Genomic DNA, 26,105 nt, shown 5'->3' on the forward strand with positions numbered 1-26,105 from the left:
TTCTAATTCTATCATTCTTTCCTACTTATTAGCTGGAATTATTTTATAAAGATAAATTTCCTCTAACTGTTCATTATCTTGAGGTACATTTTATGAAAGAAAATAGGACAAGTTGGACCACACCAGAATCATCTATCCTCACTGAGCAGTCAGGTGATTCTTTTCTTTTCTTTACCAATTTTGAAAATGACTTCCTCCAAAGGTAACAAATACATTTTAAAAGGTATCATTATAAATTCCTGGGTTAAATCTTTGTGCTTTAATCCATTGTAATTATTATCCTCACCGATGTCCAGTTGCCCCACCTATGGCCACTGGGAGCTGCTTCAAGTTAGATCCTGCAATTTCTTTACCTAACCCAGTAGTTTTGTTTACTTTTCTGAAATCTGAAATTACAAACTATTCCAGGTTCATCTTGGACATTTTCAACCCCAGACCTGGAATTAGCCATTTGTCTGAGATGTTCTGGTTCCTGTTAGTGCAAAATGCTATTCAGAAAAAGTTGAGTCTGGGCATTAGGAGGCTTTATTGCTAGTAAGTTAGTCATTGTTTCTGGACTGTTAGGGTCGATAGAGTTAGGGAATTTGCACTTACATAACATACATACATACAGACAGACATATGTACATGGAAGATAAAGCATGGGTTCTCAAGTTGGTGATTACATGGTCTTTATTTAATTTCATCAATCTTACTTCTGCAAGGTTTCCTCTCTATGGAATTAATATCATTTTGAGTTCTCACCAAGAGTGTGGAAGTACTTTTTTCCTCATTTATTTTTTGGAAAACTTTTGGTGTCTCCATGCAGTTTTAATTTACATTTGTCTTCTTTTGAGCAAGTTGAAAATTCTGTGTTTTGGGGTGTGTGTGTGTGTGCATATTCATTTATTTATAAATCTACTTGTCAAGTTCCACAAAAAACCCTGTTGGAAATCTTTATTAGAATTGCATAGAATCTACAGGCCAATTCTTCTCAACTTGATATTTTTATGATATTGAAGTTTTCTGCCCATGAACTTGGTCTATTTCTTTACGTATTTAGGTCTTCTTCAATGTCTTTCAATAAATCTTTTTAATCTCTTCCACAAAGGTCTTGAGCATCTTTTCTTAGACTCTCCTAGGTCCTTTATGCATTTTGTCGCTATTGTAAATGATATTGTATAAAACTTTATGTGTACTTGATGCTAGAATAAATATAATTGATTTTTGTCTATTGCTCTTAGGTCCAGTGATTTTGCTAGTTTTCTATTTTAATAATTGTAGATTCTTTCAGGTTTTCCATGAAGATCATCATCTAGGAATAGTGATGGTTTTGTTTTTCTATTCCAGTCCTTCTATATTTCTTTTTTGTGTCTTATCTGCTGCTGAATTCCTTCAGGACGATACTGGATCACACCAGAATCTTAGGTTATCTGCGCTGAGTACTGTCAGGTGTCCCCATCTGGCTGGGGAGCAAAACTTATAAAAAAAAGCTTTACTCTTCTCTACTTGCCCATACCCCATCTCTAGGTTTGACTTCTGTGCAGCGAGATGTTAGCTGAAGTTTTGCCAGCTGACTTGCAGCAGTGAAGCCTCCCATAGCTTTGCTTCGTCAGCCTGGATGGCCAGAGGGAAATGTGGTTTCTTAGACCTCACGTCATTATGAGCAGGATGGGCTGGACTGAGACCCCAGGGAGTCAGGAAGAGCCTGGGATAGGGGTCCCTGAGCGAGAGTTGTAACATGTGGGTGTGGTGATCCTGGGGAGCAGGGAGTCTTATGTCCTGAAGGTCCTGAGGGTCAGATGTGAGAAGCCATTCCACTGGCATCAAGACACAGGAGGAAGTAGAGCATAAGGCAAAGCGTAAGTATTGGGAGACCAGTAGGCCCTAGACCACAGTGAGGAGTAGGAACAAGTGCCCAGATCCAGGCTGTGTTACTTCATCAACCTTAGGTCTTGAATGTACCCGTGGGTCAGTGTGGTTACACTCAAGTTCAGCGCCATGAGGGCTAAATGCGATTATACGTGCAAAGCCCCAGCTCAAATCCTGGCATGCAGTAGGGGTTTAATCAACAGCAGTTCTTGGCAGGTGGAGCGTCTCTGTAGACATTCAGTGCTGTATCTGACAAGAGCTGCTGTAGGTTGAGCCCCTGTTGCATGCCAGGACACCAGCTAGGGTCTTTGCTGTCTATTAGCTATGGGCTCTCCTGCCAACTGGGTCATCCCCCCATGTGCCACGGCCCCAAAGTGTTCACCACAAGCCCATCACAGCACCCATTCTAGCCAGCCATCCTCTGGGGCATACTCTTGTTTCCCTGGTCTGCGGATTCTCACCGTTGCACCCTGCCTTTGACACTTGGCTTGTTAACATGTTCTAGAGTCCTTTTCCAGTTTCTGGGCAGTACTCAGGCTGCAAGCTCCATTGGCAGACTAGTCTTTGGCCCCCCACAGAGCTTGGGGGAATCTGTGTATCCATGACAAGTTGTTTCAGTCACGGGATTATTTGGTATAGGCTGGTTTTTATTTCAGTCACCCAGAGAATAAATGAACAATGCAAATTCCTAGGACTCAATTCATCCAGGCCACAACGGAATCACGGCGGCTCTAGATTGGAGTCTGCCATTTGCTATATGACCTTAGGCAAGTCTCCTTCGGTCGTGACCCTCAGCTTTCTCCGTTCAACTGTTCAGGAATCTCTGACCAGAGACTGGATGTCCCCTCCATAGTTTCCCTCCTCTGACCGTGCTCCCGACTCCAGGCAGTATGTTTCTGCCATAAAACTCAGCTGGGGAGGGGTTGGAAGATTCACTACTCTCATACCTTTCACTGTTATCATGACTAATCTCCTTTTACACATTTTATCCTTCATTTTATGACAGCTATTAAAGACTGTTTGGAGCTCTCTCGGTTCCTTTAGGAATATTTATGCATTTTATAGGACTCTCATGCAGGAGAGGCGCCCTTATTAGGAGCAGGCAGGGAGATTCTGTATTAAGGGGCATTAGGTGGCCTCGCCCAGAGGATCATGATAGGCTCCTTGTCCAACTCGATAGTTTATGCACCTGTTTGAACCAGTTTTCCTTGGGGGAGATTAAGGGATCTTTAAGAATTTCAGACAGTGCGGAGAAACTGCAGTCTCGCTGAGATCTTGCTGCTGTTTGCAATATCATCTGCAGTGGTGGGAAGGGTGGGAGGAAAGGAGCCTGCACTTGCTGTTCTGACTTTGCAGCTCCTCCGCCCATGCCTTACTTCGTTTGCCCTTGAAGGATCTGGCACCTGGCCAGCAGCCTGGATTTACTCTGGCCATGTCCCCAGTGGCTTTAGTCCCCACCCCGTGTTTCACCACTCTGCCTTCCTAGCACATCCCATATTTCATGGGACCTGAGGCAGGCTCTGTTTTTTTTTTTTTTTTTCTTCTTTAGAGCATTTTAGGTTCATAGCAAAACCATGTGGAAAGTAGAGAGATTTCCCATATACCCCTTCCTTGACACGTGGGTAACCTCCCCCATTATCAACATCCCCCTCCAGACTTGGTCCATTTGTTACAATTGATGAACCTACATCGACACATTGTTTTCCCCCAAGTCCACGGTTTCCATTACGGTTCACTCTTGGTGTTGTATATTCTGTGGATTTTGACAAATGTATAATGACGTGTATCCACCATTTCGGTATCATACAGAATAGTTTTACTGCCCTAAATATCCTCATCCTTCCCTTCCCACCCAACCCCTTACAACCACTGATGTCTTTAGTGACTCTATAGTTTTGATTTTTCCAGAATGTCATATAGTTGGAATCATAGGGTCTCTAGTCTTTTCAGATTGGCTTCTTTTACTTGGCAATATGCATTTAAGGTTCCTTGGCAGTATGCATTTCTGTGGCTTGATAGCTCATATCTTTTCCGCACTGAATAATATTTCATTGTCGATGTACCACAGTGTGTCAATGCATTCACCTACTGTAGGATGTCTTGGTTGCATCCAAGTTTTTGGCAATAATGAATCAAGCTGCTGTAAACACCCATGTGCAGGTTTTTGTGTGGACATAAGTTAGGGGAGCAGAGGCAGGTTGAGGGGCATACCATGAATTCTCTAGTCTAGTCCTTGCTTTTCAAAGTGTGGTCCCAGACCACCCAAACCAGAGACTAGGGATGGTTAGACAGGTGGATTCCCAGCTCTTCCACAGAGTGAATGAATCAGACCTTCAGGAAGTGGTCCCAGGACTTGACATGTGTCACTCCTTACTTCCATTCCCCCAAAGCTGATTCTGATTCTCACTGAGTTTTGAGAACCGCTGACCCATGTGCTGGGTCTGTTGCTCGCCAGTCCCTGGACCTGGAAAAGGAACTGTCTCTGGGCCCCAGAATTCGCTTCCAGCCTGAGGGGTCCCCTTGGACTGGGGTCCTTCTGCCCTGGCCCCCAGCAAGCCTCCCTCCTCCCACAATCCTATTTCCCACTCGAGCCTGCTGTCTTCCTCTATTTCTCTGCGCCTTTTTCTTCATCTCATTTTAATGGATTCCGAAGTGTTAAGGCACTTAGTGAGCGTGAATTTGTGTCTCTCTGAAATCAGTCTCTTTCTGCAAGCTTGCTTCCCCCTTCTTTCAAGTCAGCTAAATCTCGCCTCCCCCAAATTAAATGGCTCCGGGCGGAACCAGCCTTGAGTTGATTACCTAACGCCGTAGCAGCTCCAATGCCGCTGATCTGGCCTGACCTAATTTGACCCAGAAATGCTGTCCCAACATAAGCACCGTCCTTATCGTGCTTTACCCTGTTTATTATCCAGGGGACGGCAGGGAGGAGAAGGATGCTTGGGCGGGATGGGGGAACCTGCCCAAATGGGAGTGGGAATGTACCAGGGGAGGGGACGGTCCTGGCCTCTGAAGTTTGGGGTGACCCCTGAAGAAGACAAGCAGATGCTTTCCTTCCTCAACGATGATCTGAAGCTCCTTGTCCTCACCGTGGGCCCGGAAACCTGGGGTTCCTGCATTGTGAGAAGCTAGGAGGTGTCCTGGAAACAGATGGGTGTCTTTGGGTGACCATGTGACTCTGAACCTGTTTCCTCGTCTACGGAACAGTGACTATCCTGTTAGGTCCCTGACCAGATGATGGATACGTTATCATTATCATTAGGCTCTGATGGACAGGTATTAACCTGCTCATTTTCCGGGTGCAGAAGCTGATACTCATCTGAGGTCACATGTCTGTCCTGCACGGTAAGTGGCAGAGCAGGATTCGAGCCCAGCACTGCCCACTGAAGTCCTTAGTCCTGCCCTTCCCAGCAGGCCTGCCTGTGCAGTGTGGCCCTCGGAGCCCAGGAGGCAGGGGTCCTGGTGGGCTTGGGCCTCCCCTCCCGACTTCCCCCTTTCCCTTAGGGGTGGGCGTGGCTTCCTCTTGAGCTTCTGCTCACTCCTCATGGTTGGCAGCCTTCCTTCCTTGGGTCAGAGGGGGAGGGGTTCAGACGGTGAAGGGCCCCACCACACCCGTGTGGAGGCCTGCAGGCCGCTGGGCTGAGAGCAGAGGCCGAGCAGTGAGCATTAGTCATCACGGGGGTGCAGATCAAAGGGCGAGGTTCACGTGTGCCTTATAACAATGTCTTAGTGGTTTTGGCTCCCGGGGGCTGGGTTTCACTCTAGCTCCCGTGCCATCTTTCACCTTGGTTCCCTCGACTGTCAGATGGGAGAGAATTATCCCGCGTCTGCACCCTCTCTGGTCTGATGGGATTATTGTGAAAATTGGACAGGTTAGGGATGTGAGTGTACTTAGCACACTCCTTGGCACCCAGTAGGTGCTCAGAAATGTTTTTTATATTTGTACCTATGGAGACAAATAATACAATAAAAATCTGTTAAAAAACCAAAACAAAACAAAACCTTTAAAATGTCTGAGAGCAACGTATGGGTTGGCGAATGTAGGCGGGACAGATTTTCTGCCTGCCAAGGGCACGCCTTCGGCTCTGCAGCCCAAGGGACTGGATGTGATTCCGCATCATAAGAATACCTGTCTTAGATAAAAAATATACAGAGGGTGATGAGCGGCTGCGCTGATTACATACACACGAGAAAGTTCAGCCTCTGTTGGTGAGATCAGCAATTCTTTCTCCTGGTTTCACATCACACCGGGGTGTCTCCAATTATCTCAAGAAGGGTCAGGAACCACTCAAGATGTTATTAATTTTAATCCATTCTAATTAAATGTATAAATGGGCCACGTACCACTTTGTGGAAGGAGAAAAGGGAGGAAACAATATCTTAAAATCAAATGTGTAATTCTCGGGTACTAGTAGCCGATGTCTCAAGGGCTGAGAATCATGGGTTATTTTTTCTTCCCTTTCTTTCTCCTCATCGTTCTCCCTTCATGTGCCCTGCTGGGTGCTCTGACTGCTGCAGGCACAGAATGGTTCTATCTAGAGAGCCTGCAGGGCCAGAGGACAAGTGAGGCTGGTGGGGTGGGGGGCGTGGGGAGGGTGTGCGTGGGTCCAGAGCCCCGGGTTCTTGTCCTGATTCTGCCTCTCAGTGTTGTGTGACTGGCTGAATCTGCTTTGGCTGAATCTCCAAGGAGGCTCATCACCCTGTTCTTTCTGCTCAAGGTGAGCTTCAAGGCCACAGTGGACCGGCCAGGCCAGTGCAGGACGTCTGCACGCCTTCCTCGGCCATGTTTATTAAGCACCAATCTTGCGCCAGGCACTGGGCAACACAGCCACGGGAGAACAGCCGTGAGCAAAACGGGGCGGCTTCCTGCTCTTGAGCAGCTCGTAGCGGAAAGTGGGGAATTGGGATCTGGGTACCAAGTGGAAGATGTGGCCCACAGGGAGAGAGCGACTGCCGCTGTCTTTGAACCGGGACATTCCTGGGCCTTCAGATGCCACTTCCGGGGACGGCGAGGGTCTGGTCCGCGTCCACCATGAGGACCGATGGGGGAGGGACTGTCCCCAGGCTTTCGCCTTTCCCTGCAGCAGTTCCGGAGGAGGTTTTGTGCTCAGCCTGTCTCTCTCTCTATGCTGTGGGGCAGGTTAGAGACAGAGGAGGGGTCCCAGCTCAGCATGATGGGGAGAGGATGGACGAAACCTGCCAATTGTCCCAGCTCTTAGTAAGGAGAAGGGTGTGCTGGGGCGGGGGTGGGGGGTTGGTCAGTCACGTGGTGAGGGCCAGGCTGCTGGGGAGAGGATTTGCCCTTGACACTGAGAGGTTTCCCCGTGACATCACATCTTTTGAGGCCTCCCTGCAAGCTGTCTGGCTGTCCTCCCCCAGTGAGTCTCTTATTTAGGAATTCGAGAGGCTCTGAAGACACTGCGCGAGCAGAGCTAGGGGCTGTAGGAAGCGGAGTCCAGCAGCTGCCTCCTTCCGGGAGGCCCGGAAGCAGGCCTGTCTGCACTTGTTTTCGTTCTGAAGCACCCTGTCCCTCTGGCCCCGTGGCACGTGCCACTCTTCCCCTACGTCTCTGCCCCTGGCCAATGATGGTTCACCCTTCAGGTCTCATCTCAGATTTCCTTTCCTCCAGGAAGCCCCCCGATCTCCCTGAACTGGGCATGTGCTGTCCCCTCAGGGATTCACAGTCCCCCACCCTGCGTCCTTCAGGTCAAGATTCTCAACCCCCTATCGAAACAGCCTGTTTTCACGTCTGTGGCTGCATTACACCGTGTGCTGCGTATCCCCCGGCTCCAAGCATGGTGCTTGGCACCCAGGAGGTGTTCAGCAAATGCTTCTGGAATGAATGATGTTGAGGTTATTGGTGCAGAGCCAACACCAGGGCTTGGGAGGACCAGTGCCGCCTCAGCAGGAAGTAGACATCACTGCCTGCTGTCGGGGCCCTGGGGTTAGGCATCCCTGGCCTGGATCACAGATGGTCTTGAGGGTTCTGGGTTGCCCTTTCTGCTCTCTGTTGCCCAGGCTGTTCACTCCTGGGGCTGAAGCTGCAGCTACATTCCCAGTTCTTTAAAGGTCTTGGGTGATTTTTCAAACGTTTTATCTCCAACATGCTTTGCATACTGCCACACATTTAAAACCCACACATAATTTAAGGGACATTTAATCAATAGAGTCTTGATTCATTTTTCCCTTAAATCATCAGTATTATTGTTGTGAAGAGCCCACTTGAAGTTCAGGAAGGCTCTTAAGCATTTTTAATAACCAGTTTCTTCCCTTGTGTCCTATTTTTTAAATAACTATCTTTTTGAAAGACACCTTTTCCATTGGTTGAACAAGCTCAAAATACCAGATTCCCAAGTGCTGAAATTGTGTACGATACGCAGTTCTGTAAGGAAATGGACTCCTCCAGAATACTTTCATATAAATATATATACATTTTTAACCAGAGCAGGTTTTGCTGGTGGTTGTCTGAGGGTCATCGGAGAAGGGCTCTCAGCTCCCAGTTGTGACTTGAGACTGGGGCTCGGGCAAGGGGGTCTGGTCTCCTCCAGGAACGCCTCACGTCTCACACTTGGCGGTATCACATCTTTGAAGCACCAGATGCATACACGGCAGGCAGTTATCTCCATTTCCCTGGATCTGATTCGATTCTCTGTCCCTGCTGTGGTTTGCCAATTACATCATACTTTTACAGAGTGCTTAGTGCATACCAGGTATCATGCTAAAACCTTCATCTGCATCCTCTCGTGAAGTTATTATCCCATTTTACAGATGAGAGCATTGAGGCAGAGGGCTTCTGTATGAGTTTCCTGTGGCCTCTGTGACAAATGACCTCAAACTTGGTGGGTTAAAACAATGGAAATCTAATCTCTTGCAGTTCTGGAGGCCTGAAGTCTGAAATCAAGGTGTCAGTGGGGCTGTACTTTGGAGAGGATTCCATCCTTGCCTCTTCAAGCTTCTGGTGGCTCTGGCATTCCTTAGCTTGTGGCCGCATCACTGTATGTGGTCACATCGCCTCCTCCTCTTCGTGGGTGGTGTCTGTTCCTCTCTGTGTCTGTCTCCTATAAGGACACATGCCGTTGGATTTAGGGCCCTTATGGATAATCCAAGATAAATTCCTCTTAGGATCCTTACCCTAAGCCAACTTTCTTCATATAAGGTATAATAGTCACAGGTTCCGGGAGTTAAGACATGGACATATCTTTTGGGGGCCACCATTCGACCCACTACCACTTGTAAAGTGCACAACCAGCACCTGAACCCAGGCAGTGTGACTGCAGAGGTGGGGCTTCTCAGCGCTGCCCTGGGCTCCCTGCCCCATGACTAATGTGCTAGGACATCAGTGATAGAAACTGCAAAAGTTGCCAGGCTCAGTCAGCTTGGTCGGGGTCTTAATTGGTCTTTCGCCCTGAGGGTACTCTCCTGTCTTAGTCCATCTGGGTTGCTGTAACAAAATACCACTGGCTGGGTGACTCTTAAACAACAGACGTTTATTGCTCACACTTCTGGAGGCTGGGAAGTCCAAGATCAAGGTGCCAACGTGGTCATCCTCTGGTGAAGGTCCTTTACTTGTTCACAGCCAGCACCTTTGTGCTGTGTCCTCCTTATACCGTGGAAGGGGCTAAGGATCTCTCTGGAGCCTCTGTGATGAGGGCAGTAATCCCATTCATGAGGGTTCCACCCTCATGACCTGAGAACCTCTCAAAGGCCCCCCCTCCTAATGCTATCATCTTGGGGGGTTAGGATTTCAACATATGAATTTGGGGAGGTATATAAAAATTCAGATTACAGCATATCCTTTCTGTCTTTTTTTTTTTTTTTCTATCTTGACAAAAATATTTGGGTCTTTTCACTTCAGCACATAAACTCCCAAGTTTATGTGGCTGGTGTTCTGTACTGTGGACCATGGCCTCACATTGTGGACAGTTATGTGTCTGCCACTCCACCCTGTGGTGGGTGCTGACTGGGATGTGTGGTGGTTATATTACATTAATAGAAATTAATACATATTAATATATCTATTATTAGATTAATCCATATGGAAGTATCATATTTTTGGACAACAAACATCAAATATCAGTGATTTCATCTGGCTCAGTCTCATATTTAATTAAAATATATCACCCCTCAGCATTCTCATCTCTTCCCCCAGCTTGTCTTCCTCCTTTTGCTTCCTCCAGAGGCCAACTGAATATTCCAGTCTCCCGCATGTGCCTTTGATTTCAGCAGTGGCTCGTCTGACGCATCTCCATTCTTTAGTTATTCAGGCACATCTTGGGCAGGTTTGGTGCTTTGTCATGCACCAAATCCCATCCTAATTTCGACTGTCTCCAAAGAAGCCACAAAGCAGCCAGCCCATCTTGAAGTCATCAGCTTGTACTAAAGGTTCAGGAGCATCTGTTTGAAACCAAGATGTTATTTTCCTGCCTTGCGCACTGTGCCCACTAACACGAAGTACTTACGGGTAGTGTCAGGTTGGGTCCAAGTCTAAAAATATTCCCTTCCCTTCAGCATCTGGTCTTTTCTGAAGAGTGCCCTGACTCACAACCAGAACTTCACCACACTCTAAACATTTACACATTTAATGCATCCTGAAATATTAACCTATATTATGCTCAAGCAGCAGTGTAAATGTTTCCTTTCCTGGCAAGGACTGTGTTATTGGAAATCATTTATTGAGATTTATGTCTTAACAGTGCTGAAGGGCTGTTTGCATTGTTAAGGTTCCCAAAAGCCAAGGTGGAAATTCTGGGGTGGTGTTTACATGAAGATTTGGAGTCGCTAGGAATGGCCCTCCCAGGACTGAGCTGTGAATCAATCTGTTAACATTTCTCAAGTGTGTACTATTTGTGTGGCTACAAGATAATGCACTGGGTGTGTGACCTTGGGCAAATTGATCTGCTTCTCTGAACCGTGATTTCCTAGAGTCCCATCTTATGATGGGGTGATAATAATGGCACGTGCTTTGTAGAGCCGCTAGAAGGGCCTGTGGATTTGGCCCAGAACCAAACCTACCTCCTAATTCCAAATATAGAAGAGCATTTTGTAGGAAGTAAGTTCTCTGTTGCTGAAAGTGTCTCGGCAGAGATTGAGAAATCGATCAGCAGGGCTCTTGCGGAGGGAATCCCATTACTGCATGAAAGAAGGGGACTTATTTGCCCATCTAGCCCCAGGAGTCTAGGATTTTGTGCCATCTTGATCTGGGAAGAAGGTAAAAATGCATATCCTGGAAGGTGGGAGGCAGGAGAGATTATCAGAGACCTCAGAATCTGGTAGTCAGCACAGAGTTAACAACTTGGTCAGAGTTGAGTTGCTATATAAGCGTTCAATAATACGTACTTACTGCGTACTTGCTGTGATGCCAACATAGTACAAGGTCCTAGGGACACATAGACGGACGTGCCTGAGCATCTGTCCTAAAGGAATGGTGCCTCAAAATGTCTAATGCCATCACGAAGGATTTGGGGGAAAACAGTGCAGAGAAGGGAAAGAGAGAGAGCTAACGTTTGTCAAAGACCTACTATGTACCAAGCATGGTATGTATTATCTCCCTAAAACTTTGTGAGTGAGATACTGTTATCTCCATTTTACAGGTGCAGAAATGAAGTCTCAAGGAGATTGTGATTTAATCAGTGTCTCTGTATCACTCAGCATGAGCTAGGTTATGCTGTAGCAACAAACAGCCCCTGAATCTTTGTGACTGAAGACAGAGGTCTATTTCTGGCTCACTCTGTGTGTCCACCGCGGGACAGCGATGCGTCCTAAGGAGGGTGCCAGGATGCTGGCGCGTAGCCCTATTGACTACCAGTCTCTCAGCAAGTGGCAGAGCCAGAAGTCAAGTCCATGCTGTGTCCGCTTTATCATGTGGTTCTAGTGTCTGGTGACTCTCTGGCTTCTGCAGTGAGAAATGGTCCCACCTTGGTGACAGTGACACTGCCCTGTGACCAGGCTCCCCTCCACCACTGTAGCCCGAAGCATCCTTGGTCCCACTTAACGTCCAGGCTCTTCATGAGGGATTTGCCCACTGCTGCCGTAAGCAGCATGAGAGGCTTGGGAAAGGCTTCAGGCAGCCTCCTCCCACCTCGGCTCCAGGAATAGGGAGGCCCTCGTGGCACGCACAGACCAGATACCAGTAAGAGCCTCATCAGCAAGATGGAGCCAGAGAAGCTGGCCGTGATCTGAGGAGAACAAGAGGATGTGAGGGGTGTACAAAAACCCTACAGGCTGAAGAAAGAGACAGTCTTGAAAGTAGCTGTAGGGTCAGCTCAGGCTGCCATAACAGGATCCACCGACTGGGTAGCTTAAACAATAGAATTTTATTTTCTGACAGTTCTGGAGGCTGGATGTTCAACATCAAGGTGCCCACAGGGTTGATGCCCGACGAGGCCTCTCTTCCTGACTTGCAGATGGCCGCCTTCTCGCTGTGTCCTCGCTTGGCCTGTGTGTACACATGGAGAGAGAGACAGAGACAGAGAGACAGCCAGCTCTGGTGTCCTACAGGATAGGGCCTCGGCCTCATGACCTCAGTTAACCTTAAATAACACCTGAAAGGCCCCATCTCCAAGGGCAGTCTCATTGGGGGTCAGGGCTTCATTATGTGAATTTGGGGGGTGGAGGCAAATTCAGTCTACAGCAGTAAGAGAGAAAAAAATCCGCATTTGGGTGATGGAGGAGGCAGGGAAAGTGGGTCTGAGGCCCCAGTTTGAGCAGTTATTCTTTCTGTCACCTTGAGGGCTCCGCTGCTCCGCCTACATATATAAGGTGTGCTGAGTTCCTCGCGTGGGGCAGGGAGAAACACAGAGTCCTTCCCGGCGCCCCTCTGAGCCGCTGTTTCTTGTTTGGCAGAATGGAGAGGGCCATTCTCACCTCGCAGAATTTGCTCTGACAGTTAGGAGTGAAGGTTCGTGAACATCTTAAGGAGCTGGAGTTGCCTCGGGGCGGCCGTCCTCCCTCCTCCCCTACCTGGTGTCGGCACAGAGCTCTGGGACATAGGCGGCAGATACGGGTGGGCTGATCAGTGGGGCCAGGAGGCAACAGGAGGATGAACCATGTGCGAGTTGAGCTGGAGGCCCTCCGCCCATCCTGAGCCAGAACACTTCAGCCTCTGCCTGCGGGGGGAGAAGTGTGATGAGAGCAAACAGCCAGCGTGGGGCTGAGGAAAGACAGTGAGCTTTGGGGTGGATCCACGGGTTCAAATCCCAGCCCTCCAACATTTTCTGGATGCGCAATGTGGGACCAGTTAGTAGTGCCAAGCTGTGACCCAGTGACTCAGTCTCCCTAAGGTGGGAGTGCCATCCCTTCCTTGGTGGAGATGAGGACCAGGGTCCAAAATATTTAATGTGTGGGTGGGTCTCAATTCACGGTAGCTAGTGCTGTTGAGATATGGATCTGCCACAGGGGCCAATGGACATTCAGAGCATTTGAGAGTTAATAACTCCCGCCCCTTTCACCACTTCTCTCTGGGGCGGGGCTGTAACCCAGTGGCCCCCTGATGATGGGAGAGTAGCTGTCCCTGCCACAGTCCCTCCCTAAATCACACACTTCACCTGGGCCCCCCCATCAATGACCCTCCCCTGGGCATTCCCTCCTGGGCTGGTTCTTAGGCTGCGGATGATGGAGAATCACACAGTCCTTTATCCTCTACCAGACTCTTGATGGGAGGGTGTTTAAATTTGACCCATGGCTTAATATTTTGTCCTCAAGAGGAAGCAGCCTCTCTGAAGGCCCCTCCAGCTATGCATCATTGTAATGGCCCCTCTCGGAAGCTCCTGGAAGTCATCTGGAGAAAAACAGCCCCTTCTTCCAACCTTGGACTTCTCCGCCCATGCCATTGGTTTCTGACAAGCCCTCCTGATTCCTGCTTTCCTCCCGGCCCTGCCCGAGGTGCCCGGGGCTCCCCAAGGCCCTGGTAATGCTCTGATGGCTGCTCAGTTATTCCATCATCCTCTCTTGATTACTCTTCCTCCCTCATCATTATTCTTGCAGGACCACGGCTGTGGGTGCATGAACTCCTCTGGGCTGAGGCCCAGAGACGCTGCTGGATTTATGGATGTGCTTAATGGCGTTCACAGCAGATTCCCCTGGGCACCATCAGGATGTCCTCGGCCATCTGGGGGTTCCGGCTGGCCTTTTAGTTGTATTCAAACTAAGTTTTATCGAGCACCCACTGCCGGCTGTAGCTGCTCCGGGCGGTGGGTCTGCACTTTATGACTTACCAAATCTACTTTTCATCATATGCATGATAAGCATCCCCTATTCATTTAGTCCACACGTGGATGGGGTATCTACTCTACAGCATGAACTACACAAGGGCTGTGTACTTCCTAGTGTTAATAAAATATAAACGGTCCCTGCCTTGCACAGGCTTATGTGGGAAAAGAAACAAGACACATTATCTCATTCGGTGAATGAGAAAGGAAGGTGTTTTGGGACCCCAGAAGGTCCCAAAGGAAGGTCCCAGAAGGAAGGTGTTTTGGGTCCAGCAGGACAAGAGTTGGGAGGGTGAGGAGGGGAAAAGTTGGGCTTCTTAGAGTAGGTATTTCCCAGGCTGTGTCTTGAAGGATCCATAGGACCTGGACAAGCAAAGGATGGTACAGGGAGGAAGGGTGAACAGGCAGAGGTGAAAGCATGGGCAGAGAGTGCCTTACTCTTACAAAGGTTAAGACCAGGGGCTGGCAGCTGCCGTGGTCCTCAACATAGTGTCTGCCCCAAAGTCCTCATTTTATTTATTCCCATTCTTAGAGGAAAACGAATGTTTGAAGACCTGCTTGAACCCAAAGCCTCAGCTGCTCCATCTGTAAAGTTACGGAAGTGAACTTGTTCATTTATGCTATTCTCACGAGTTTGGACCAGCTACATGATTTTGAATTCCAGGAGCTGAGCTCAGCTTTGACGTTTATTATGTGTTTTCTTCCCGAGCATGTGCTTGAGCTGATTTGGCTACTGAAGGTTGGGGTTCGTGGGACTTTTTGGCTTCAGGGGCCAGTTTGGGGGAGAGAAGAATCTTTGTCCATCCCAAGCCACCGCAGCCCCACGTGAGACATATAAATGCTGACGGAGACGTAATTCACTTCTTGTTGGTCAGTGTTGCTGAGGAAGCCAGGATGTTGCTCTGCCAGGCTTCTCTAAAGAGAGAGGGCTGGGTGGTCTCTCTCTCTAGCCCAGGACAACCGTGCCCACCAAGGAATTGCCCTCCCTTAAAAGACCCAGTCTGTGTATTTGTAAAAATCCCTTTCCAGTCACCACCTTTTCTTTCCTCTTCTTTCTTGTTGTACAACTTTTCTCAAGTAAAGCCCGAGGCTTGAAGTGGGTTAAAGCAGAGCTTTCAAAGCCTCAGTGACTCAGGCTGGAGGAGGTTTTCAGAGACATCCCGGCAGAATCTGGTCTGGCTGACTGCCCAGGGCTTGGTCCTCTCTGAGCCCTGACCTGAGGACTGCAGGACCCTCACTGGGCTTGGGATCCATCCCCGCGCTTGGTGAGTCACTGTCTGAAGCAGGCCTATTAGCGAGAAGTGCCTCTGGTGCCGTGGCCCTGTCCGCCCACGGGGGCCCCCCGCCTCAGACCGCCTCCGCATTAGCCTTGGCTGGCTCTCAGGTGGTGAGAGCAGCCGTACCTTGTGCTCTGACACTTGCCTCCTGCCGCAGGTCCCCGGATCACGGAACCCGAGCGCTGTCCTTCTTTTCCAGAGGCATGGGCTGTTCCCCTCTCTCCAGTGCATTTTTCCACTGCGGCCTCTTGTTCTCTATTTAGCTCTGAGCACAGTCTTCCGGCGTAGTGCAGACAGACTGCAACCCACCCCATCACATCTCTGTCCTCCTTTCCTGCAGGGCCCAACAGAGTGGCAAATCAGTGACTGAAAGAGCTGATGCATTATGAGTGTTGTAGATTGATCAGTCCCAAGGCTTCACTCCCTCCTTGTGATAGGATTATACACCCACACCCCTTGCCCTAGGACTTTTTTTTTTTTTGAATTCCTATTAATTTCTTTTTTTTTTTTTCACACACACACACTGTATTTTATTTTTACAAGAGATAAACTGACACCAAGCATTGTAAATGGATGACCACAACAAAAGCAACAATGATTGCATTTACCAAACACGAAACACACTCATACTATGTCATAATATTGACATTCAGTCCAGTAATCCTCCACTGTAACAGCTCCTTTACTTTGCAGTGAAAATTGGTTTGTATATTTTTTGCCTCTGAGTCCTTGTGGGATTTTTTTTTATTATTATAATTTTTGTGACTTTCTGTTTGCCCTAGGACTTTGTAGTGTCTTTCTACAGAGAAGGTGGAGTATTTATCTCTACTCCATTGACTCTGGGTGTGGTAATGGGCTGTTAGCCAATAAAATGCTAGTAGATGCACAAAAGCAGAGTTGTACTTGTGTAATTTTGCCCAGACTTGCATTTCTGCCATTTGCTAGGAGAAAGGACTGCCCAGATGAGCTGCTGGTCCTGGAGAGAGATGTGGAGCAGACCCGAGCTCGCCCCACACCCCACAAAGCCAGAAGTAGAGCGTCCCCTGAAATCTACATACCTTAGAGTAATAAATATTTTTGTACCACTGGGGGTTGGGAGTTTTCTGTTATGCACAGCAGCTTTGCAGAAGACCATCTGACTGTCATAAAGGATCAACGTGATGCAGGGGCTGCATCATTTTCTAGTGCTATCAGATCCTATGTACGAACACAGTAGGAAAGCCCGAGTTTTCTGAATGGAGATGGAGGTAGGGAGGATGAACTCTGGTTCATCACTCACTGTGCTTGGTTGATACTCTGCTCCCGGTCTGGGTGTGGTGGAATCTACCGCTGTGTTATAGCCCAGATTCGTGTGTGGAACCTCTCAATTTTTAAGTTTTTTTAAATTAATTAATTAATTAATTTATTTTTGGCTGTGTTGGGTCTTCGTTTCTGTGTGAGGGCTTTCTCTAGTTGCGGCAAGCGGGGGCCACTCTTCATCACGGTGCGCGGGCCTTTCACTGTTGCGGCCTTTCTTGTTGTGGAGCACAGGCTCCAGACGCGCAGGCTCAGTAGTTGTGGCTCACGGGCCCAGTTGCTCTGCGGCATGTGGGATCCTCCCAGACCAGGGCTCGAACCCGTGTCCCCTGCATTGGCAGGCGGATTCTCAACCACTGCGCCACCAGGGAAGCCCTCAGTTTTTAAGTATTGAATCAAATTCATATACCACTCTGCAGGCAAAACAAAAACGCTTCTGACCAGCCTGTGGATTGCCAATTTACAGCCTCTGGTTCATCCACCCCGAAAGTACCCCTCCTCTGAACCCTTGGCATTGGCTAAAATTCTCACGGAAGGATCCAAGAATGCAGAACAGCAGTCAGCCTAATGGTATAGCCTGTTCTCTGGATGGTGTTCCTTTGGTGCTGCTGAAATAGTTTAGGTCTGCCGGGAGAAGACCACTGGACCGAGAACCCTGAGTTGTGAGTTTGAGTCGGAATCCTTCTGCTAGCTTGACTTGCTGTGGGACATGGAGCGAGTCACTTTCTCTCTGTGGGCCTTAGTCTTCCTGTCTGTGTAATGACTTTACCACTTAGAAGCTGAGAAGCTGGGAACGAATTACTTAACCTCTCAAGCGTTAGCATCCTCATCTGGGAAATGGGATCCCACTGCTCACCTGACCGAGCTGAACAAGGACCCAAGGACCGAATCCGGTATTAACAGAGGCTATGAGCGCGCTGCCCAGCACACACAGTCCACTGGCTGTTCCCTGTGGCTCCTGCTGCCGCCCGTTATTAACAAGAACAATAATGAATGAAAAACATGGTCTGGGATTCTCTGCTCCCAGTCTGGGTCCGGTGGAATCTACCGCTGTGTTATAGCCCAGATTTGTGTGTGGAATCTCTCTACTAGGAGCTGGGGCAAAAGTTGGCCCACAGAATTCTGGGCCAGTTACCTTAATTCGAGCGGAAATGCACTGTTCTTATTTCCTCTCTGTCTAGTCCGAGCTCCTGCTACATCCTCTCATTCCCTGCCCAACCCCTTGATGCCGCTTGGTAGGCGTTCCCTTTATCGTCGGTTTCTTTGCTGACAGCCCGTTTGCATCCCGGTCCCTCACACTCAGCCCTGAGCACCTGCCTTCCACAGATTGGCTCTCCTTGACTGCCTCCCTGCAAGGTGCGCTGCAAGGGTTTTCATGCTGAGATGCGAGACCCTTCCCATCTGCCAGCCCGCTGCTCATGTGAGTTTCTAAACCCTGTAGCACCCAGGTCTCTTTCCCCAGGCCAGGACCAATAGTAAACAAACGGATCAGAACACTGCCCCAGACACCAGAGGGCCTAGGGGACGTGGTGAAGGTGGTGTAACATTTGATTCAAAGCCATGTCATGGATTAGCAGGCTCTCTCTGGAATCAGGGGACAGAAACTTGCTTCAGACTATCTTGAAAGAAAAAATAATTGATTCATGTAACTTGGAAGTTCACGGGTTGAGCCCGGGCCTCTCAGACGTTGTTCCCTGTCTCTCCCCACCCCCACCCCAGTGCCTTCTTGGTGCTGCTGGACTGGTGTGCTCCCTGCCTTTAGAGGATGTGACTGGTAGTGGTAGAAACCCAAACGGGAACAGGGCTGCCCTTCACTTCCAAGGAAGGATTCTGATTGGCTTCCCTTGGACCAATCACTGTCACTGGGGGATGAAGAAGCAAGTTTGGCTGAGCCTGGCTGTAAGCCCATCACTGCAGCAAGTGTGTGTGAGGTGTACCGTACCAAACGTTTGCTCTAGAACTTCAAGCAAGGGGGTGGGGTGTGGCTCTCCAAAGGAGATGAGCTGGGCTGCCCACGAATATTTGACCTGGCCTGTCCAGGATGTTGTGCAAAAGCCTCAAGTCACTTCTCTTGGTTCTTTGTAGATCTCCCATGACAACTCTGGGTGGGGGAAGTGCCAGCAGGCTGTCTACTGTAGGAAGGTCTAGTGTACACTGTCAAGGGGAAAGGGGGACTGGTTGGATTCTCTGCACCAGTGACATCTGGGATGCTGAAAGGATTACACGTGGGCTTGCATAAGAGCAGAATTGTCTGACATGCACGTATAGAAAGCAGAGGCTGGGTATTGTATAACATAGTGGGCCCACTTGCGTTTAGATGGCAGGGAAAGGGTCCCTGCTCCTACATGGGAGTTGGTCCGCCTGCAGCCCATCCTTGCGTCTGGTCTGGCTCCCCACCCCATCACCTCCCTGACTCCTCTAGTTTGGGCCTCCTCTGGGCCCATCTGGACCCAGTTCTTCTCTTCGCCCTCCCACTCCTGCCGGCTCCCTCCTTTCCACGTCCCATGGAGCTGCGGGTGCAGGTCTTACTGCGTTCCCTGCCTGCAAACCTCTGCCCGTTCTTATTACCCAACAGAATAAAGTCTCAGCACCTTTGTTATACACGATCCTTCCTAAGCTCACTTTTGTCCTCTGCTCCAGACTGGAAAAGCACAGGTGGGAGTCCAGTTGGCCTAGATTTGAGTCTTGTTGCTGCCTTCTAATACCCAAATAATTTTGGACTTGACATTCACTCTCTCTGGGGCTCAGACTCCTGTAAAATGGAGTTGAAATCCTTCTCTTCCTCTCTTTCCTTCCCGCCTCTGCCTTCCACCAGCTCTCTCTCTCTTTTGTCCACTCTCTCTCCCCCACCCTTCTCTCTCTGTCCTTCCATCTCTCTCCCTTCTTCCCATTCCTGCTTTCTGTCACTTTCTCCCTCCCCTGCACACACACCTTGCAGTGAGCCGTGAGGACTGAGTGATGTCTTGTGCAGATAGAGCACCCAGAGCAGAGCCTGTCCTTGGTGCCTGCCTGTTGCCTCGTGTTCTCCACTGCATGTACCCTTGTTGTATAATAAGGAATTTGTCTGGACTTTATCCTGGGTTGCTGGCATAGAGCTTCTGAAACGAATTTCTCAAGTGGTGGGAGTACCTTTGTAATTCATGAGCCCCTTAAATTAAACCTAAGTTATGCTAATGAGATGAGTTGACTCAGTATGCAGATGGGTCCCCAGAAAGACCACCTGCATGATTAGAGGGTTGGAGCTTTGAACCAGCCTGCCCTCCAGGCTGTGGGGAGGGGCTGGAGACTGAGTTAGTAATCATCCCTCTGTAACGAAACCCCAATGAAAATGCTGGACACTGAAGCTCGGTGGAGCTTCCCGGTTGCTGAGCCCATCCATGTGCCTGGAGGGTGACAATCCTGACTCCCACAGGGAGGGGATGTGGGGGCTCAGCGTCTGGGTCCTTCCCATCCCAGACCTGTCTGGTGTGTTTCATTATTAGGCTGGTCCTGATCTGTATCTTTTATAATAAAACTCTAATAATGAGTAGAGCACTTTCCTGAGTTCTGTGAGCTGTTGTAGTGAATTATCAAAGGGGGACATAGGAACCTCCCCCCCAATTTGAAACCAGTTGGGCAGAAGCATGGGTGGCCTGGGACCCCACTTGTAGTTGGTGTCTGAAGTGAGAGCAAGTCTTGTCAGGAGGCCTGCTTAACTTGTGGGGTCTGCACTAACTGGGTGGGTAGTGCCAGCATCCAATTGCAGTTCACTGGTTGACGTTGAAACAGAGCAACCTTCTACCAGGCTGTACTTCTCTGTGGGCTCTTCTCCTGTGACGTCTCTTTCTATCTGGATTGTTCTTCTGTTTCTCACTGGATCAGAAACTCCTATTGACCCTGCAAAACTCACACGAGATGCCCAGCTCTCAGAGGCTTTCTCCCTCAACTTGTTGGAATGGAAAATCCCAAACACGTGCAATTAGAGAAAATAATACAACCAACTCACGCACTTATCGCCAGCTTCAACAGGCACCCGCTTCCTGCTCTCCTTGCTTCCTCTCTTCCCACCCTTACCCCTCAGCATTCAGAGGCTCTTCACGGTCTCTGCAGAGAGGTCCAAGGTGCCTGCTGAGGTCAAGGAACTGAAGACTTGTCTGAGGCCATCCTCCAGGGAGCACAGCAGACCTGGGATATAGCTGCCTTGCATCAGTGACTTGTATGCAGAGGGAAATGAAACACACTTACATAAAAGCTGGATTGGCACGACAAGCAAATTTACAGAGAACTGCGTGTCATCTGAAATAATAAGACCAACCTTGTTTGGAAGGCAGCAGATGGGAAAGAGCACACGTGTTCTCAACCAGCGTTTGGGTTTATCTGAGAGCCCCATGTTAATTCAGTTCACCAAATATTTTTCCAGGAGCAGTGGTGTGGGCTGGATGGTAGCTAGGACCCGGTCATGCGTGGGGGAGCGAGGGTGGGGTGGGGAGGAAGGTGGTGCTGGGACTTTGCGACATGTTCTCTCTTTAAAGATTTTTACCCCACCCTTTCTCCTCTCCTCCCTCCCCAATTCCTCCCTTTCTAAACTTCCTGCGGAGCTCTGGCATTGTGCTGAAGGCTGGGCTTGTGGTGGTGGTGATGATGGTAAAGATCACAAGAATACATATAATAACGGGCACTTACATAGGGCTTATCATGTAGCAGGCACAGTTGCCAGGGTTTCACACGCATTCCTTCAGTGAATTCTTACACCAACCCATCAGCTGATGGTCAGTTATCATCTGTTTAACAGATGGTGAAACTGAACAACAGAGAAGTTAAATCACTTGTCCAAAGTCACACAGCTCCTAGACATGCAGAAAGGAATAAGACACACGGCTGCCAGCTTGTGTGGGTTCCCACAAGGATAGTTTTTGAGCATCAAATAGAATAATACAGTATTTATGAGTTCATGGTTGATAGTAGTCCAGGAGAGATGGGGGTCGGGGGTGGCGGAGAGAGGAGAAGAGAGAAACACTTCACAGCAGAATGCCAGCAATCAACGTAGAAGGAATGAGAAAGTTACCAATTTGCGACCTCCAGTGCAAGGCCCCCAAGGGATGCTGAGACCGTTGGGTGAAAGGCATTGGGGAGCAGGAAATTAATATGATTCCAGAGAATCAGCCCCCAGATTAACTACAAATTACAGTGGGAAAGATGGGCCTTTATGGTGAAGATAGTAGTCACCACCTTAACTGATGATCAAACCTAGTGTCTCTAAGAGAGGGAAGTCCTGACGTTACGGGCCTCCTGATGTGATACAGTGAGAAGTCGATGACATCATCTACATAATATTCTTGCCAAAAATGTTTACTCTGAATCGAATCATGACGAAGCAAGTAGGAAAATGCACAATGTGGGGCTTTCTACAAGGCTACTGGCCTGGACCTTTCAGACAAAAAAGAAAGCCATTGCCTGTGAGAAACAAACAAAAAGGCTATAGTTGTGTGTGTATGTGTGTGTATGTACGTATGTGTGTGGTTGCGAGTATTTGTGTATATATGCATGTGTGTGGATGTGTACACATGTATGTGTGAGGGTGTGTTTATGTGTGGCTGTGTATATGTGTACATGTATGTGTGTATACATGTGTATACAGGTATGTATAGATGTATGTGTATGTGGTGTGTATGGATGTGTTGTATGTCTCTGCCTTTTTTTTTTCCCATACTTAAAATATTTAATTGATCCTGAAGCTAAGAGAAAACATCTATACATTATAAAGTGTTAAGTCAAATGATTCTCAGTCACTTAGATAAAATCTCATGGGAATCAAGTGATGAGATTAATTCCAACTGATGGAAAGTTGGACTTTGGGATCAAAGCAACAACTGAGTCAGGTTAACTCCTTCTTACTTCTTTGACTCCACAACTTCGCATGCCCACTACGTGCCAGGTCCGTGTTCACGTGGAAACAGCAGTGAATGGGACTTTACGAGCTGGTAGAGAAGGATGGTGCTGAAGAAGCAGTCTGGGGCAGTAGAGGAAGCGTGGGGAACTGAGGGGAGCATCAAGCACATCTAGTGTTGGGAGAGACCCCTCTGCTGACCCTGGTGGACGGGCAGAGGCAAGGAGGGGAAGGGCAGGCTCTCAGGTGGGGCACAGGCGCGAGAGGAGCAGCTAGAATGACGGGAGCGCACAGGGAGCGTGCCAGCCGGGGAGCCGGGAGGGAAAGGTGCCGTGTCCAGGCTTGATTCTGGGCTCAAGGGGCAGCCTGAGAGGATGTGGAGCGGGAGAAGGGCAGCGTCCGCTGGAGCTGGACCGCTCAGCAGCAGCTGAGCAGGATGAACCAGGTCGAGAGGGCGAAAAGCAGAGACCGGCTTCCAATTTACTGTACCTGCGAGCCAATGGGTATGGGGTAAGGAGGGCCTGCGTTAACACGGCGGCATTGGGAAGAGAGAAGAGGAAATGAGTGAGGGCCGGCTGAAACAGTAAATACAGCTAAACTTGGCAATTCATAAATAACTTGAGTATACAGAAACAAGCTTGGCGGGGGCACTGCAAGCCCAGGGCTGGGACGCCAGGAAGCTGAGGAAATGGGGGGGGGCGGCACTCACGTAGCAGACGGCGGCCAGCTCCTGCCGCATGCAGGCCTTTTCTACCAGACCCTGGGCCTTGGCCGGGCTGACGCCATGGTCCTAAACTGTAAACTTGGTCCCCATCAGGTTGGACCTGAGTTTGCCAATATAACTTTCCCCTTCACGAGATAAATCTGTTGTATCAGTGGAGATAAGGTAGTAGGATGTTTTGCTCTTTTTCCGCTTTCTACCTTCCGATTTTCGTCCTTGCATATAGTAGGTGGGGAAAAGCCCCCGATCCATTCCTTTTTTATCCCAAGTTATCCGACACTTCGCTGTGACACCTCGAGGGGCAGGACTGTATGCGAAGCCCTCTAAATTCTCTGTTTCTCCCAGCTGGTTATCAGTGCCCTGGGCTGCAGTTCCAGAAGCTCCTGTATCTGTGGTTGGCTTCTGGCTGGATGCAGAACTGGGTCTCTCTGCCTCTGAATATGACGAATGAGATCTTAGTTTTTTCCCTTCTCCTTCCTCCCCATCACTCTCCTCCTCATCAAAGTTCAAACTCCCTGAGATACCATGTTTCTGGAGAATCTCCTGAAGATCTGGCTTGGAAGCAGGGTCCCAAGTTCTATCTCCATCAGCACTTCCTTCAGTATCCTCCTCTGTGGCAGAAGATCCTACTGAGAGAACGTGAAGTCTGGTTTCCACGTCTTGAGCATCTGGCTTCAGGAAGGCAGCGGGACCGTCACTGCCATGCAGGATGACACCGCTGGGCGGGGCGTGAGGTTCCACCGGCGGAGCGTGCCCCTCGCTTCCCCTCGGCTTTGACCCACGTGGCCGGGCTTCCGGGTTCGGCTGCGCCACGAGTGGCTCCGGGCGCTTCTTCCTCTGCTTCTTCTCCAGCAGCGCTCTCTGATTATCCAGTTTCAGCTGCCGGAGCTTCATGCTCTCATCCTCAAAGGCACTGTCCCCGCGGGGCCCCGGGCGGCGGCGCGACACCTCCATCCCGCCGCCCTGAGAGCAGCGACCTTGTCCACACCGGCGCTGGGGGCCAGCCTGGCCTGGCCTGGTCAGTGCCTTTTAAACTTCAGCGTGCATGCAAACTACCTGGCGATCTTGTTAAAAGGCAGATTTTGATTCAGAAGGTGGGGGGGTTGGGCCTGAGCCTCTGCATTTCTAACAGTACCTGAGGTGATGCGATGCTGTTGGTCTGATAACTGCAGTTTGAAGTAATGGGAGTCTAGATTAAACGAGGTCAGAGAGCATCCCCACCTAACACGACGCGTGAACCTTTGTTGGTTTTAGACTCAAAGAAAGAAACAAAACTGTTTACAAAGGACACTCTAGCTTCCCCAAAGGAACAATTGGGGAAATTTGAATACGTGTTACATATTAGATAAAATTATAAACTGATTGTCAATTTTTCTTATATGATTGTATAGGAGAATGTCCTTATTCTTAGGAGATATAGGCTGAAATACTTTCAAATGGTTTACACACCACACACACTTGCACACACACTTGCACACACACACATATAAAGAAAATGTGTAAAATAATCATTAGTGATCAAATGAAGGGAATTCATTGTCCTTTTCTTTAATTTTTCTGTAGGATTGAACATTTTCAAAAAAAAAAAAGAGACTTGGGGAAAATGAGGCTGGAAATAAGAAATGACCCTGTGGGTTGCTGTGAGGTCGGAGCAGGTGTGTCTTGAGCTCAGATGGTGAACCTGGGGGCGGGTGGTCTCAGAATGCAGCTCCTGCCTCCCCACTTTATCTCACAAGCTAAGGGGGGCCCATGAAGGACTCCAGAAATTCCTGGTGCCGAGCCTTTTGGGGACCCCCTATTACGTAAATGGGTTTGCTTCTCAGCTCCCTGCAGGCTTAGGCGTCCGTCGCCTGGGGTCTAAGTCTGTTACTTCTTCACTTGTTTTCTTGCTTCCAGTGTTCCGTCGCTTTTGTCTCCTTGCTCATTTTCTTCATGTTTGTTGGTTTATTTTGTTCTATTTTTTAATTAAAAAGACCTTGGGCTTCCCTGGTGGCGCAGTGGTTGAGAATCTGCCTGCCAATGCAGGGGACACGGGTTCGAGCCCTGGTCTGGGAAGATCCCACATGCCGCAGAGCAACTGGGCCCGTGAGCCACAACTACTGAGCCTGCGCGTCTGGAGCCCGTGCTCCGCAACAAGAGAGGCCGCGATAGTGAGAGGCCCGCGCACCGCGATGAAGAGTGGCCCCCACTTGCCGCAACTAGAGAAAGCCCTCGCACAGAAACGAAGACCCAACACAGCCAAAAATAAATATATAAATTAAAAAAAAAAAAAAAAAAAAAAAAGACCTTTATTTTTAGAGCAGTTTTAGGTTCATAACAAACTAGGAGGAAAGCACAGAGCTTCAGCCTTACCCCCGTCCACAGCTGCCTCCATCATCAGTACCCCCCAGCTGCTACAACTGATGCACCTCCATCGGGACATCATCACCTTCAGTCCATAGTTTATATCAGGGTACATTCTTGGTGTTGTGCTTTTATTTTACTTTCAAAATCCTTTCAGTGGGATTTTGGAAGGGAGAAAAAGTAAATATTGGTGTAAAACTCACCTTCTTTCCCAGAAATCGCCTCCTTTTTTCCATGAAAGTTTTCTTCTCTCTCCCTGGCCCTGTTGTAGCTTCACTTGTGCAGGAAAGTCTTACCTTTGCCGGGCATTTGGAGGCTCAGGGAGGCTGCAGGCAGTACCTGGGCTCCCTCTGGATCCCAGGAACGGAGCAAGGGCTGCCCGCAGTGCAGAGTGAGGGCATCACCTCCCACATTCGGTGCTCACAATGCAGCCTCCTCCCTCCGGCTTCGGCCCTGGTTCCCTTGTCCCACTGGTATGGATTGGACATTTGTGAGTTACGTTTCTGTGTTGAAATTAATTGGCATGTGCCCAGAGGGGAAAACAAAAC

At 49.1% G+C, this 26,105-nt stretch overlaps 1 protein-coding gene across 1 annotated transcript; it reads right to left on the reverse strand.

The window, feature by feature from the left end:
- Positions 1-20,056: 20,056 nt before the first annotated feature.
- Positions 20,057-24,168, reverse strand: LOC103016245 (tubby-related protein 3-like). Its single transcript, XM_057534825.1, is given in 2 exon segments — positions 20,057-20,089; positions 23,197-24,168. Coding segments are annotated over 2 exon segments (1,005 nt in total).
- Positions 24,169-26,105: the final 1,937 nt, after the last annotated feature.

The sequence above is a fragment of the Balaenoptera acutorostrata genome, chromosome 19 (genome assembly GCF_949987535.1).
Source record: "Balaenoptera acutorostrata chromosome 19, mBalAcu1.1, whole genome shotgun sequence".
In the NCBI taxonomy this organism is placed as follows: domain Eukaryota; kingdom Metazoa; phylum Chordata; class Mammalia; order Artiodactyla; family Balaenopteridae; genus Balaenoptera; species Balaenoptera acutorostrata.